General features: G+C 41.6%; 1 protein-coding gene across 1 annotated transcript in view; it reads left to right on the top strand.

The window, feature by feature from the left end:
* The first annotated feature begins 1,824 nt into the window (after positions 1–1,824).
* Positions 1,825–15,355, top strand: part of ARHGAP28 (Rho GTPase activating protein 28) — a 141,497-nt gene continuing 127,966 nt past the window's right edge. Inside the window, exon 1 of the mRNA XM_080683466.1 lies at positions 1,825–1,977. Within this exon, the coding sequence (XP_080539592.1) occupies positions 1,856–1,977 (122 nt within the window). The 5' untranslated portion in view covers positions 1,825–1,855. The remainder of the gene's footprint in view (positions 1,978–15,355) is intronic.

Raw genomic sequence — 15,355 nt, 5'->3', positions numbered from 1 at the left:
CTGTAGTTCAGAAAAGAAAAAAAAATGCCAAGGAGAAATCCCATACCCATAAAAAGTTCCACTACTATAATTCCTAGTTCCAAAATTCGAAAAGCTGTAAAAAGTATACATTAAAAAAAAAAGTTTGGTGCCAAAACTAATTTGGTGATAAACCTGACCTGAATTGATGTGAGACTAATAATAGACTTTATTGCACTTAGGGTCACTTCTTTTTGCTAAAGAAAATATGTTTAAATACAGGGTGCTGTCCTTAATTGTCCCAGGTGGAGGGTGTTCTAATGTTAAATGGTGCATGCACCAAGTTACTTTTAAAATGAAAAAATATTAATAGATTCTGAAATGTATCTGGTTCCAAGGTTTTAGTTGAGGCATTGTGGACATGTATCAATACTTACACTATTTTTTTATTACTTCACATTTTAAGAAAGTATTATCGTAGTTTTAATGTATTTGGCATTAGATACAGTAGGACTGAGTAGGTAAACAGATGTCTCTTTGTGTCTGCAAGTTTTGGGGGATGAAACCACCTTTGCAGTGCCTTTTCCATACGCGGATGCTTGATACGTTTGTTTAATCATAAAATTTGGATAATAATGCCTCAGAGAGTTGTTTAAAGAGCTAATGTACAGGATCCAATACATGAGTATTTTGGTAAATGTTAGTTATTATCCCACCCTTTCTTTAATCAACAAAACGTTTTTTAAAAAAGCATTTTGGGTGAAAAACGTTTTGCTTCCCCAACCTCTGAAATTGCAGTGAAAACAAATGTCTCCCTGGATGGCTGTAAGGAAGGAGCAGAGAGAACCATGTTTCTTGAGAACTTAGCATGTCGTTGGTGCTTTTAATGCCATGAGAAGAAAGAATATTCTTTTCCCCTTTCACAGATGCAGAAACAGATTCGAGATGTTAAGTAGCATAACAGGCCATCCCTCAGTAAGGGGTGAAGGAACTCCTCTTTCCAGCCTACCTAGCTCCCAGGGGAGTGTAAGAGACAGCAGGTAACACACCTGGGCAGGGTGTGAAAGACAGTCAAGGTAGGCTCCTTCCAGCCAGCCACTCCTCAACCTCCCATCAAGACCTCTGGAAATAACAAGCTTCAGCTTATGAAGCCTGATTTCCAGGCCAGCTGAAAGCTGTCTGTTAATTTGATCAGGACTCGGAGGAGGAAAGGGATGTGGGAGTGAGGTCAGAGCCTGGTTGTTGTGGCATTGAGGGCGAGGGAGGGACATGTTCTGCCTGCTGTAAGCGGGAATTACCTGCCCGAAAGGAAATCAAGTTTATTGTAACTTGACTAAGTACACAGCAACGTAATCCGGTTCTTCCATTTTTGATGTGGATGCTTTAAATGAGAGTCGCATTTTCTTCCTTTCTTCCCAGACCACAAGTGTGGACCTGGCTGCTCTCCTGCCCAGCCCGGGCTCCCAGGCACGGTTTCTTTCTCTCACTCCAGGCTACCAGGCAGGAAATGTTCCTAGCTATCGGATAAGCCTCCCGGTGGAATGGGGGAGGTGAGAAAAGGAAAAGGAAAAGAAACAAAGCAAGAAAAAACTTTACTAGAGCAGCTCGCCCGAGCCCTGAAGGATCACAGCCGGTTTCCAGTTTCCTAGAGTCAGGGATCCCACCCCACCACCTCGTCCTCACGGCCCACCACCCCCCTCCAGGGCTCCGGGGCGTGTTTTGCAATCTATGCTAATAGGGCTGCCCCGCGGGCGGGGCCGGCTGCCCTGACAGCCCGGAGAGAGCCCCCGGGAGCTGGATGGGCCCTGCCTCCCCGCCGGTGACGGGGTCCCGGTGCTGGTCCATGCTGGTCCCCGCCTTTGTTCTCGGGCGGGAGCCGAGACATGCGCGGCTGACGATGGAAGTGGAGGACTCGGGCGGCGTGGTGCTGACCGCCTACCACTCGTACGCCCGCTCCCAGCCGCCCAGCTCCGAGCCGCGCTGCGCGCCCCGCGCCGCCGCCAGCCACCCGGGCAGCAGGTACTGAGCCGCTCCGGAGGGAGCAGGGCTTTCGGGGCTGGGGGTTTCGGCTTGTCCCGGGGTTCTCTGCCTGGGCATCCCTCCACCATCCCTTGATTGTTGTTTCAAGTTTTGGTGGACAGGGGAGGGAGCCTGCTGTTCTTTGTATTGTTCTTGATTGGAAGTGGGAAGTGCACGAAGTCGCACCCGCCAAGGCTGAAGGCAGAGATCAGTAGCAGAGTTGTGTTCTTGATACAACTTGGTGATAGCAGGCATATGCCTCATCTTTGCCAGATTCACCCATGGGGGTATGGGAGAATTTTAAGAAAAGCATTTAAAGTGAAACACAAGCAGAAAGTAAAAAAGAATTAACAATACGTTATCCTAAATGCTCGAATACTATCCAGAGCTTCTTTAGTAACTAACTCCATGCCACCTGAACTAATACGAAGTAGATGGAGACATTCTCCAAAAAGTAAATCTCAGTAGACGTTTATAAACAATTTTACTTTTACATTTTTTTCAAAAACACTTTCAATTGTATAAATACATTGGTATTATTTTATTATTGCTAATGTTGACTATTCTTTAAATGCAATTATAACATTTCTTTTGGGTCAAAAGACCTATAACCATCTCATTATGTGCAGTTTATATTTACTAAATCAGGAATCTGTGTTAAATTATTCTATCAGTTTCCATCTATTTGATGCAAGATCAAGGCCAATGGAACTTCCATGAACGAAACCAAAGATGTTAGACTTTTAGGAAGTTTCTGTGGGTAGACAAAAGTAGTTCACTGATAAGTAGGATGGTTTGATATCTGACACTTATTTAGGGGAAATTTTATTTGTTTAAATGTTGCTATTTGGCAGCAATGGATCCACTGATAGTTTTCTTTACAAGTGGGGAGTTTGCATATTTAAGTCATTAACTTTTTCTCATGCTTTTTAGTTATGTGATAATGATTACTTGTTTCTTAATTTAATGGACTTGTGAGGCTTTCAACAGATTGTGACTTTTATTTCAAGGAATATCTTTTTGGCTAGTTTCCATGACAAGAACAAAATGCCTTGGCATGATATCTGTTTGGGGCTTGACTAACAAAGAAAATATTGTTTCTTCCAAAAAAGTGCAAGTTGAGTAAAATCTAATTTTTATATAAAGACAACGAGGAAAGGAAATTTTTCTTCCAGTCTTAGGGGCTGTGAACATTATTTTAAAGGCTGCTTGAACATACAAACTTGCATTTGTCTTTAGGGTGTTTTCTAAACATAATCATTGACTAATTACTCAAATTATGAGTACGGAATAGATATGAGTGATTTGATGAGAAGCTGGGGACCAGGTTTGTGCATTTTTAGATACAACTTGGTGATAGGAGGCATATGCCTCATCTGGTAGAGCTGTCCTGTCTGCAGCTCCCAGCAGCTGTCTAGGGGCAATAGCCAGATTGTGCCATTTGGGCTACTTGAAACTACATCCGTTTCCAAAGCAAACTGGAGGAGAAGTTCCATTAACTCAGCATGTGGTCTTGTGGAATGATAATACATGAGAGCAGAAGAGTTGTGTGTCAGAGCTAGCTAGCCTTTTTACCATGCCAGTTGCCCGTTAAATTTATGTTGCTCCAAGTTTGCATTTTTGGTGACTGCCCTGTACCCTCTCTGTAGGGACCTTTGTGCCATGCACCCTCTGATGCAGGAGATAGACGACCCCTGCCCCTGCCCTGTTGCAACTAAATGACTAAAGAATGGCTTAATTCCTTGGTTCCCAGTAACAGCAATCAAAAGGGGGTTCCTGTCTTTAGAGGAGCCAGAGGACATCATCAATCATCAGTCAGATAACAGAAATAATCAAGCCCAAGTTATTAACCTTTGACTCACTAACTACTGATCAATACTTCCTTTCAAGCCAAGGAGCAAGATCTTATTGTTCTCCTTATGAAGAAAGCTCTCTCTCTCAAGAAGACCCTTTTCTTTAAATTGCTTACATATGTGTGACATATTTGTGGAGTAGTGAGCAGTATGGAACTAGGAAGCATGGACTATTGTATCTAACTTCCTAAGTTTCATTCTTTAGCTCTGGATGGCATGGGCTCAATTCAAAGCAAACCATCTCCTTATTTTCCAATCCTCCACTCCATCTGACTTTATGTGCTTTTGTTTTCATTTGACCTGTTTCTCCCACTAAAATATGATCCTCTGTTTCTTCTCTCTTCTCTTTCTCTTCACTATTGAATCCCAAGTGCCTAGAACAGTGTCTGGCACATTGTAGTAGGTCAGTAAATATTTGGTGAATAAATTAATGAATTCCTACCACGTATATAAAATGGCAGGGGCTGTAACAGCAGAAGGCAACCTTTTTGCACCTACTATGTGCCAACAGCACATTAGGTAAGGCATACAAAGATGAATGAGATAAAGTCCCTGCCATGAGAATATGCCTCTTTACCTTTCAGACCACTAGGATTTTTAGAAAAGGATGGAAATAAGCAGTAACATTTTGAAATCAAGACATAAATCTAGACTGCCACCTTCCTATTGAGAGAGAGAGAGAGAGAGAGAGAGAGAAAAGAAAAGAAAGAAAATTAAATGATCCAACAGCTCAGGCCTCGGCTGCGCCTGCCAGCACTCGCTGAAGCTGAGTAAAGGCTGCTCAATCGCAAGCTTCTTCCTGTTCATTTTCAACACTGAAGCAGGGTGTCCATTGCAGTTTCTTTCGGGCCTGCCCATTTTCTTTTTATTAAAGTCAGTAGCCAGTATGGAGCACCAGTTACTCTGGCTTGGGGTCAGACTCCACCTACATCCTTTACAGCCATTTGGCCTTAGGCAACTTGCTTCAGCTGCTTAGAATAGTGTCGGATACCAAGGAAGCCTCTAGTTGTTAGCTGTATTATTACTATTATCACTTTTAACCACAGTTGTTGGTAAGGAGGAGAGTAAGATAGTCTTGGTACCAATCCCTAAAACTTGCTCATGCAGGAAAGAGTACTAAGTATTCGTTAGGAGAAGAAGTAATTCTTTTTTTTTTTTTTAATATATTTTATTGATATTTCACAGAGAGAAAGGGAGAGGGATAGAGAGCTAGAAACATCGATGAGAGAAACATCGATCAGCTACCTCCTGCACACCTCCCACTGGGGATGTGCCCGCAACCAAGGTACATGCCCTTGACCGGAATCGAACCCGGGCCCTTTCAGTCCGCAGGCTGACGCTCCATCCACCGAGCCAAACCGGTTTCGGCAGAAGTAATTCTTTTTTGCAAACATTCTGTCCTTTACATTTTATCCTGTAACGAAAAATGAGAATGAAGGCTTATACATTCTCTGTTCTGTTACAAGAAATGGTTGGAATTGTCTTTAGAATCATGTGCCTTTTATAGAGGCTAAGCTTCTACCACCCTCATTCAGAATCCATGGTGAACATGTTGACATACATACAAAATAACTTCACTTACAAAGTGAAAAGTAGCTGAAGAGAAAGCTGGATATCTTCAAAGACCTTCTAAGTTATATACAGATAAAATATACCACATTTTTCTGAGAAGGTGTAGTGTTAAATGGCCATGAGTATTTCTTACGTTTATCTCATTATGCCATAAACTTCCCAAGAGAGGATAAAAATAGAAGAAGAAAAGAACCAACTCTTCCTCAAAAACAAACATAGAAGCTAACCAAGGTTATCCTGGGCATTCTAATTCTACAACAATGTTAAACTTTTGTAAAGGGGATGTGGTTTCCTCATATCATAACTAGAATGAGAATGATTATATTAAAATGACTGGAAAGTAACTATTTTGTAAAAAAGACTAAGTTTAGGAACTTTTAATGACATGTTAATTGGTACTTTCCTGGATTGAAATTAATTAAAAGACATTTCTGTGAGCTTATGGACATATACATAAGCACAGCAGTAGGACTTTATCTAGAGGTTTCAGAAATAATAAGGGAAACAGGAGTCTTAAGGGAGAATAAGATATTTATAGGTCACTATGTTAGGGTTGAAATCAGAGTTTGTGTCTCCGGTTTCTCTTTACAGTGGGCCCTGCTGAGTGGGGTGCCTCCCTGTGTAGAGCGAGTGGAAAACATCTGGCACATTTCCTTTGATCCTGTCGTTTGCCCAAACATTTGGCCAGTTGCTTTGTCCATTTTTAACCTACTCAGTCCTCCCTGATCATTAATCCTTCATGTGTCCACAAAATACAGAATCACTTTCATGAGGATAAAGATGACATCTTTTTCTTAACTTTTACTTTGATACAATATTAGACTTACAGAAAACTTTCAAAGGTAGTTCAGTGACTTATGTGTAAGCTTCTCCCAGCTTCCTCTATGTTAATATTTTGCAAAACCACAGTTCCATTATGAAACGGAAAAATGAATACTGGTAAAACGCTATTAACTAAACTATAGACTTTATCCTAGTTTCACCAGTTTTCCATTAGCACTGTTGTAGAATTGAATCTAGGATGGATTTACTCATGCCTCCCAAACCTCCACCAATCTGTGACAGTCTGTCCTTGTCTTTTATGACCTTTCCCCTCTTAGAGTATTGATTGGTTGTTTCGAAGAAGTCTCTCAACTTGGGTTGGTCTGATATCCTATCATGATTAAACTGAAGATATGCATTTTGGGTGAGAAATCTGCAGAATGATGTTGGGCCCTTCTCAGTAACATCATGTCAGGGGTACGTGATGTCAGTATGTCTCACTAATGTTGATGTTAACTCTGATCACCTGCTTAAGGTGATGTCAGCCAGGGTTCCCTATTGTAAATCTATAATTTCCCCCTGTGTAATTAATATATGAGAATGATCATGGGGAGTTACTGTACACCTTTAAAAAGTCAACCAAGTAAATGTAAAAAGGCATCAATAGTCATTTAACCTACTCTTTCCCCCACAGTTTTGTGATAGAATGGTTTTTGTTTTTTTTTCTGGTCTGAATTGGTGAAACCTATAAAAAGAAATTCTCTAGTTTTCAAAGTTTCATGATTCTTTAGAAGGAAAATTTTATTATTGGATTAAAAGAAAAGTAATCACAAAGATGCTAAGTGAAAGTCTGCATCAAGAGGGTAGTTACTAGCTCTGGCCAGTTTGCTCAGTGGTTTGATTCCTGGTCAAGGGCATGTACCTCCTATCTTGGTCGGCTGCAGGCTTGATCCCTGCCCAGTCAGGACACATGCAAAAGGCGACCAATCGCTGTTTCTCTCTCACATCCTCTCTCTCTCTCTCTCTCTCTCTCTCTCTCTCTCTCTCTCTCTCTTTTTCTCTTCTCCCTCCACTCCACTCTTTCTAAAAAAATCAATGGAAAAAATCCCTTGGGTGAGGATAAGAAGAAAAGGAGGGTAGTTGTTAATCTCAGGTTGCTAGGGTCTGTTGGTGAGGCTATGGAGGCTTTCTGTTTTCTTAGAACTGCTTCTCCTGATGGAAAACATTTTTCCCCTCTAGTGTTCCTAAGATGTTACTTGCACATCTGCAAATGTGTTATAATGAAAGCAAACATTCTAATTTGCATATAATCAAAATTTCTTGTCATTCCATCCTTAAACCAAACTATTTCATTTCTAAAGTAATTTCTGTTCTCTGTTTTCTCAATGTATGGTCTCTAGATATAGTTCTAGCAAAGAATAAAAGTGAAATGTTTTGTAGCAAAGCAAAGGAAGGGAATAAAATGTTTCTTTGATGAACATTTTGGGAATAAAGTTTATCCATTTAAGCAATAGAGTGTTTGTTTTGCCTTTAAGCCTCTTTGTATGAAAAGTCAGACGTAGCCTTAAATAATGTAGAAATGACCCTTTTTTAATGACTCATTAGTAAGACAGTGTGGTTTATGGTGTGTAGTAAAGGCATCTATTAAGATGTGTAAGTTTGCTTGTCTTAATAGTAAATGGCTTATATTGGTGCATTGTTTTATTTCTTATGTAACTTAAGTATTATCTATCATTGTTGTTATTTTCCCCTTATTTTCAGGCAGTCCTGAAAGCCTTTGGCAGTGTTCTATTCTTTCTACTATGGCTATTTTTAACATGCTTTGTAATCTACTTTTGATTAGATAATTAAGCTTGTTAGAACTGTGTAAAGAAAATGCTGTTCAAAGGACTAAAATGTGTAATTTAACAAAAGATTTTGATAGCATTTATGTCGGTTTCTTTGAGTTTTTTTGGTTTGCTGGTTTGCTTTCAGTTTCTTGCTATGCTCTGGTTACTTGGGTTAGTGAGTTTCAGATCATGTGTCATTCTTCATCCCATGAAGTTTCATGTGTCCATTTCTTTGTGGTTACTAGAGGTGTACATCAAAACAAAATAATAAAGTTGCTTTATTCTCTAAGATGGGAACTAAAGAAAGCAGTAGATTGTTTTATTGTGTTTTCATCTTCTTAAATATCTAGGGGTTATGAGACATTCTTTGAGTATCAAATGTGTTAAATCACTCCTCACTAAATGAATATTTTTGATAAAACTATCCTTTTGACAGGCAGTGAGTGCCAAGTAATTCCGAGGGTGGGAGAACATGCTCTAAGTGTCACTTAGAGAACCAGCTGAGTGTCTCATGTTACTCTTAAAACTAATTAAACCTGTGCATTCCATTTCTGATCCCTTATGAACAGATGACGACTGCACACAAACACACAATACAAAGGACAGGAAAGAGAAACGGAAATCAGAGACAGAGTAGTATGTAGTTGTTTTGAAATTGTCAAACACTTGTGATTTATTTGTACTATTTTAGTAATTCTAAGTTGTGGTACTGATTATCTTTTATGTATAAGAGATAAGTCTTTACATCTCTATCTGTACATCTGTAATGTATAAAGAAGATAATTCCTTTGACATTTCCTGTTCAGTATTCATTTATGAAATCAATTTAGAAAACACTGGCCATTGCATTTATCTTTCTACAAAGATCATAAAAAAGGATTTTATCTTTACAGATCAGTAGAGAAATCTGACAGATGTTTAGAAAAAATGTTAAGCATACTAAAATGACATTATATCTAATAATATGATATTTGATGTCTTTCCTTCCCACTTTTCCCTATCTTCATTACCACACTGAAAAATTCACACAGTAGATGAAGTTAACATGTCAATGATTGGGACTAAACCCATATTTAAGTGGCAGGAGATAAAAAGCAAAACAAAAGAGAATAAACATAGTCAAAGAAGTAAGGACGAAACTTCTGAAGAATTCCTTAATCCTAGTAGCCAGAAGAGTTTTCACCTGCCATAACAGTAATCCTATCTAATAAAAGAGTAATATGCAAATTAACCCTCACTCCACTACACCCACCGGCCACGCCCAGCAGCCACGCCCACCAGCCAATCAGAGTGAATATGTAAATAAACCCAACCAAGATGGCTATGGCCACAGAGAGCAGGAGGGAGGCTTGGGTTTCCCTGGCAATGGAGGAAGCCAAGCTTTCTGCCTGCCCTTGCTGGCCTAGGCCTCCACTCAAGGCTACAAAGTTTCAATGATAGAAGATACATAAATCCAAACAGAAATGGCGGCAGCCACAGAGCTGGAAAGAGCAGAAGGCTAGGGTTGCCCTCGGTGATGGAGGAAGCCAAGCTTTCCGCACACCCTGGCCAGCCCAGGCCTCCGCTTAAGGCTACAAAGTTTCAATTATAGAAGATACATGAATCCCCCCAAAAAAGGCTGCCACCATGGGAGCAAGCAGAAGGCTTGGCTCCGCTCCAGGCTACAAAGTTTCAATTGTAGAAGATAAATAAACCCCAGATACCAGGGCCTCCGCTTGGGTTGCCAGGGGGCGTGGCCAGCCTGCAAACCACCACAGGCCCCTCGCCCAGGCCACCTCACGCCCCAAGGGAACCCCCACCCTGATCTGGGACACCCTTCAGGGCAAACCAGCTGGCCCCCACCCGTGCACCAGGCCTCTATCCTAGCTAATAAAAGAGTAATATGCAGATTGACCATCACTCCAACACACAAGATGGCTGCCCCCATGTGGTCAAAGATCCTGCCCCCATGTGGACACAAGATGGCTACCACAAGATGGCCAGCAAGGGAGGGCAGTTGTGGGCGATCAGGCCAGCAGGGGAGGGCAGTTGGGAGGGACCAGTCCTGCAAGGGAGGGCAGTTGTGGGTGATCAGGCCAGCAGGGGAGGGCAGTTGGGAGGGACCAGGCCTGCAAGGGAGGGCAGTTGGGGGTGATCAAGCCTGCAGGGGAGGGCAGTTAGGGGTTACCAAGCCGGCAGGGGAGAGCAGTTGGGGGCAACCAGGCCTGCAGGGAAAGGCAGTTAGGAGGGACCCAGGCCTGCAGGGGAGAGCAGTTGGGGGGAGGGCAGTTAGGGGTGACCAGGCCTGTATCGGAGGGCATTTAGGCATCAGTCAGGCTGGCAGGGGAGTGGTTAGGGGTGATCAGGCTGGCAGGCAGAAGCAGTTGGGGGCAATCAGGAAGGCACGCAGGTGAGCAGTTGGGAGCTAGCAGTCCTGGATTGTGAGAGGGATGTCCGACTGCCCGTTTAGGCCCGATCCTGTAGGCAGTCGGACATCCCTCAAGGGGTCCCAGATTGGAGAGGGTGCAGGCTGGGCTGAGGGACACACACCCCCATGCACGAATTTTGTGCACCGGGCCTCTAGTTATTTAATAATTAATCATGTATTGTCTGGTGTTGTCTGCTTTAAAAAGAAGGCCTAGTTTTTTTGATACCTTAATTGAGCTTGACATACAAGACTTCATTTAGTCCTTACAACAGTCCTATGCCAGGAAGGAACTGAGGCCCAAGATCACACAGTGAGGTAATGAGAGAGCCAGGATTCCCTCCCAATCCTTCCAAAACTGGTGCTTTTTAAACCTGTTATTTCAATCTTGAAACATTACTTAATATATTATGTATTTAGTGTTTTTCCGCCTGAATTTTGTTGTAGGCTTATTGAGAGCAGGGTCAGTATTACTGTATCCCCCTTAGCAACCAGCATCAACAACTTCCACATGGTAGATGTTATAAATGCTTCGTTTTGATTTAGTCTTTCCTTTTGCAATCATTCCTACTTTGTTTTAATGAAATATGCATGAAGTAGGTTAAGTGTGAATGCATATAAATAGTTTATTAGAAAAATGTTACCACTTGAAAGAAGTGCAATTACAAGATTTTTTTTATTTTATTTTAAAAACTATTCTTGCCCTTGATGCAGTCTTATTTAGGTAAGAATATTTAAAAATAGACAGAATGTGCTAGAGAAGTCATTTAACTTGACCAAGAAAGTGAGACCCAAGCAATCAGTAACAGGAAATCTTCCTTTGGCTTTTTTAGGCAGAAAGGGGGAAGGCAGCTTTTAATCCTTAAATTTATGTTCTTAGTAACTAGCTCTTAGAATTTTTCATTTTAGTTTTAATAATTGCTTTCTTTAGCTACTAAGGTAGATTTCTTTGGTTAAAAAAAAGTATATTTTACTCTGTTCCTTGCAATATGACCTATAACATAAGAATTCTTAATGTATGTTGAGAAAACACTCCATAAGAATGAATGGGGCCTTCTTTGTCTCCCAATATTCAGTCAGGTTTTTACCTTATCTCTATTTGAAACCTACCGAAGGACCAAGCCAGGTCCTGCACCATACCTTTGTGAAGATCAGTTCTAAGTCTTGCTCAGAAATTTAGGATAAGATAAGATAGGTTGTGGCCATCTGGACCCAGGAGCCATCTCTAATCTCTCATAAGCCTAGCCTGGGCACAGTTCTTATCCATCAGTGACCTTGGAGCCATGGATAATGCCACACCTAGATTGGGTTTCAAGGGCTTCTGTTTAGAAAACAAATCCAGGGCCCATTATAGTCTGGACTTGAATCTTCTGGGGAAGTCAGAATCAGAATGGCCTCTAGGCTCTGGGCACTTGTTTATTTTTTAAGGTATTCATTTTGATAAACTTTGGTTCTCAGGACACCAGAGCTGCAGAGATTGGACAGTTATTTTAGTTACTATACGTAAAAAGAGTGGTCTGGCTCCTCTGCTAACTGCATGTCTTTAGAAGTCTTCTCTAACTGTTCTTATCAGCCAGGTTGCTCAGAGTGTGTTATCAATGGGAACTGGGCATCATGGAGATCCAGTCATGAGTGAGGACTGCAAGGAACAACCCCTGTGAGGCAGCTGGGAAGAGAGTATGGAACAGTGTCTCGCTGGAGCCTCAGAAGGAATATTCCGCTTGTTGAGCCAGGCTCTGACTACCATCTGCTGCCCCCTGGTCACCAGTTCCCCTTACCAGGGTACTGAGGCCCACAACATGGTTCTGGGAGCAGCTAGGCCAACAGCAAGGAGATCATGGATGAGGGGGAAACTGGCGTTCTCACTGGGAAACAGTAAGAACTAGCGTAGAATTAGAGAAAAGGTCGTGATGGTTGTGAGAAAGGCATTTCCTTAGCTTCCTTTCAAATACTATTACAACTATCCGTGCACATTATCTCCTTAAGTTTTACGTGGAGAGTCTGGAAAACACAGTGGCTGCAACTTCTCATTGGAATCTTAAAGGAAAACATTTGCTGACCTCAACAGAGTAAGCAATTAAATGGGGAAAAAGCTGACTAAGTTTCCGCACATTCTGTTTTGAAAACCAGAGGATGGCTGGCCCCTGTGATTTTTAACATGCCACAACCTAACTTCTTTCCCTCCTCATTTGTAAAGCTCAGTGATTACGAGGTTGACTTGGCAACTGTTTTTGTGAAATCTGAATTGTGCTTAGTTGCAGAAAGATCGGCTCTAGAGAACGCCCACCTCTCCCAGTGGCTGGAAGCGTGTATGGAGCTGGAGACAGCAGTCCAGGCCGTTCTCTGCCTGTTCAAAGCTGTGTCATCCTCTGCGGGGCAGGGAGTCAGCACCAGCTAAAACAACATGAGTCATTGCTTAGAAGAAGCCCCAGTGAAGCTGATTCTGATTACACCAGTCCTAAACAAACATGAAAGTCCTTTTATCCAGACTAAAAAGTTCTTCTTGTGAGAGTTAAAAAAATTAGCACCAATTCTCTTATAGTTCGTGGAAGTTTCTATTCAGAGGACTTGCTTATGTCTTAAGAAGGAGCTCTCTTCAGCTAACCACATTTTACCCAGTTTATTCTTATTCTCTCTTCTATCTCTTCCCTTCCCCTCTCTGCTCATACTGGATTCAGATCATTGCTGTTTTAATCTGGCTTCAACACTATTGGGTTAAAATCTATAAAATAAAATTGTAATGCTGTAATTGTTTGATCATTCTGTTCCAGGTCCCTCCAGTTTCTGGAGTATAAAAGATGGTTTGAAGCAGGACCATGACTTGGGGTAGAGAAAAAATTTGGAAGGCTAATGCCATTCTTCAAGGAAAGGTGATGAGGGCCTAAACTAGGGTCCTGGGAATGTGGGTGAAGGAATAATAGATTCTGTGGGAGAAACAAGCAATGAAATTGGTTTGATTTGGTGATGAAGTGTCTACTGGGGACTAGGAAAAATAACTTGGGTTTCTGTTTTGGAGTGGTATTAATTAAAATTGAGAATTCTGGTGGATGAGTATTTCATGAATGAAGTCACTGAGGCATAGAGAGGTTATGCAACATTGCAATCCGTTTAGTAACTGGTGAGCCAGGATTCAATAAAATCAGGTAATTCCAGTCTGAATAGGAAAGAGTGATGCTATTTGGTTCATTAATTCATTTCTTAATTCAGCAGATGATCTTGGATGACCTACTTCACTGGTCACAAACTAAGGCATCTACAGTTGCCAGGCCAGGAATGTATTGTGTGAAGTCAGCCAGGTAAAGGACGTTGGAAGTGGTAGGGACTGCGCACAACAGGAGGCCTCAGGCTTCATTTAAAGGAGGCAGCTACTCCTTACCTCCAGCCAGTTGTTTTCACATGGGTTCTGCATTATCAGATTTTCCAGTTTGTTAAGAGAAGCGGACTTTTATTTGAAATCTTTCAGTTTGGGGGAAGTGTATAGAAAGAGTTGAGTTCTAGACATGCTGTGTTTGAGACAGCTGTGATACCTCCAGCAGTTAGGAATTTGAATGTAGTTTCAGGGGAATAGCTTGGGGGCAAGTATGGATTTAGAAGTCCTCAACGAAAGTGTGGACGGGGATGCCCATGGAAAAGGTAAGAAGAAAACAGGAGGACCAGGAACTCCAGCATTTAAAGAGTTGGTGGAAGAGTCGGCAAGTGTCTCAGACTCTCCTCTCCTCTGGCATAGAAGAAAGTCAGAGGAGAGGAGAGTCTGAGACGCCAGAGGAGGAAGGTGAACGGGTAGGATTATCAGCCAGTCTGTTCTTACTACGAGTTGATGTACTGATTCCCTTGGGTGAAAGGGTTCCCAAACCTCAGTAATAAGAGCTATAACAAGTGCAAAGAATAATATATATTTTTTAAATATATTTTATTGATATTTCACAGAGAGGAAGGGAGAGGGATAGAGAGCTAGAAACATCGATGAGAGAGAAACATCGATCAGCTGCCTCCTGCACACCTCCCACTGAGGATGTGCCCGCAACCAAGGTACATGCCCTTGACCGGAATCGAACCTGGGACCTTTCAGTCCGCAGGCCGACGCTCTATCCACTGAGCCAAACCGGTTTTGGCAAAAGAATAATATTTTTAAAAAATACTTTAATTGATTTCAGAGAGGAAGGGAGAGGGAGAGAGAGATAGAAACATCAGCGATGAGAGAGAACCATTGATTGGCTGCCTCCTGCATGCTCCCAACCCAGGTGTGTGCCCTGACCTGGAATCAAACCATGACCTCCTGGTTCATAGGTCGATGCTCAACCACTGAGCCATGCTGGCTAGGCAAGGATAATTTTTGAAAGTCCAAATGGGCTATGAATTTTCTGTATGAAAAATTGGCACTAGAGGAAGATCCTAGCACTTTCCTACTGCTAATCACTTTAATGGCTCTAATTTAAAAGGTAAAAAGAAGTATATTACTTCCATTTTCCAGATTTTAGTGATATTTTATAAGCATAATAATTATTCCACTTCTTTTGTTTGTTTTTTAATATTTTGTTTGCTCTTATGACATTTGGAAACTTCTGAAATGCTTATCAAACTTCACCAGAACCACCTGTGATTTTTGTGGGAAAGCAATAATACCCATTTAGATTTATGACATAAAAGCATTTTCAGACCTACAAGTTAAAATTTGGTTCACATGTCAAAAATTATTTATAACTTTGCTCAGATACAATTTTTTTCAGTGTATTTAAGACACCTTCTTCTATGAACAAGGACAACAAAGGATCTATTTATTTGTTGGGTTCTACATAACATCTATTCTCCCTGCCTGAGTTTAGAATCAACTGAACGGAGGCAGGCAGTGGAAATCAGAAGAGCGCCTTTCTTACAGAGCAGGTAGGTTGGAGAACATGGCTTGGTGTTTGCAGTAGACTTCACCTCTGACCTACAACACAGGCCTCCCCACACGCACA

This window comes from Plecotus auritus (assembly GCF_963455305.1).
Source record: "Plecotus auritus genome assembly, chromosome: 8".
NCBI classification, from domain to species: Eukaryota; Metazoa; Chordata; class Mammalia; order Chiroptera; family Vespertilionidae; genus Plecotus; species Plecotus auritus.
This window is presented reverse-complemented; position numbering and strand designations above follow the sequence as displayed.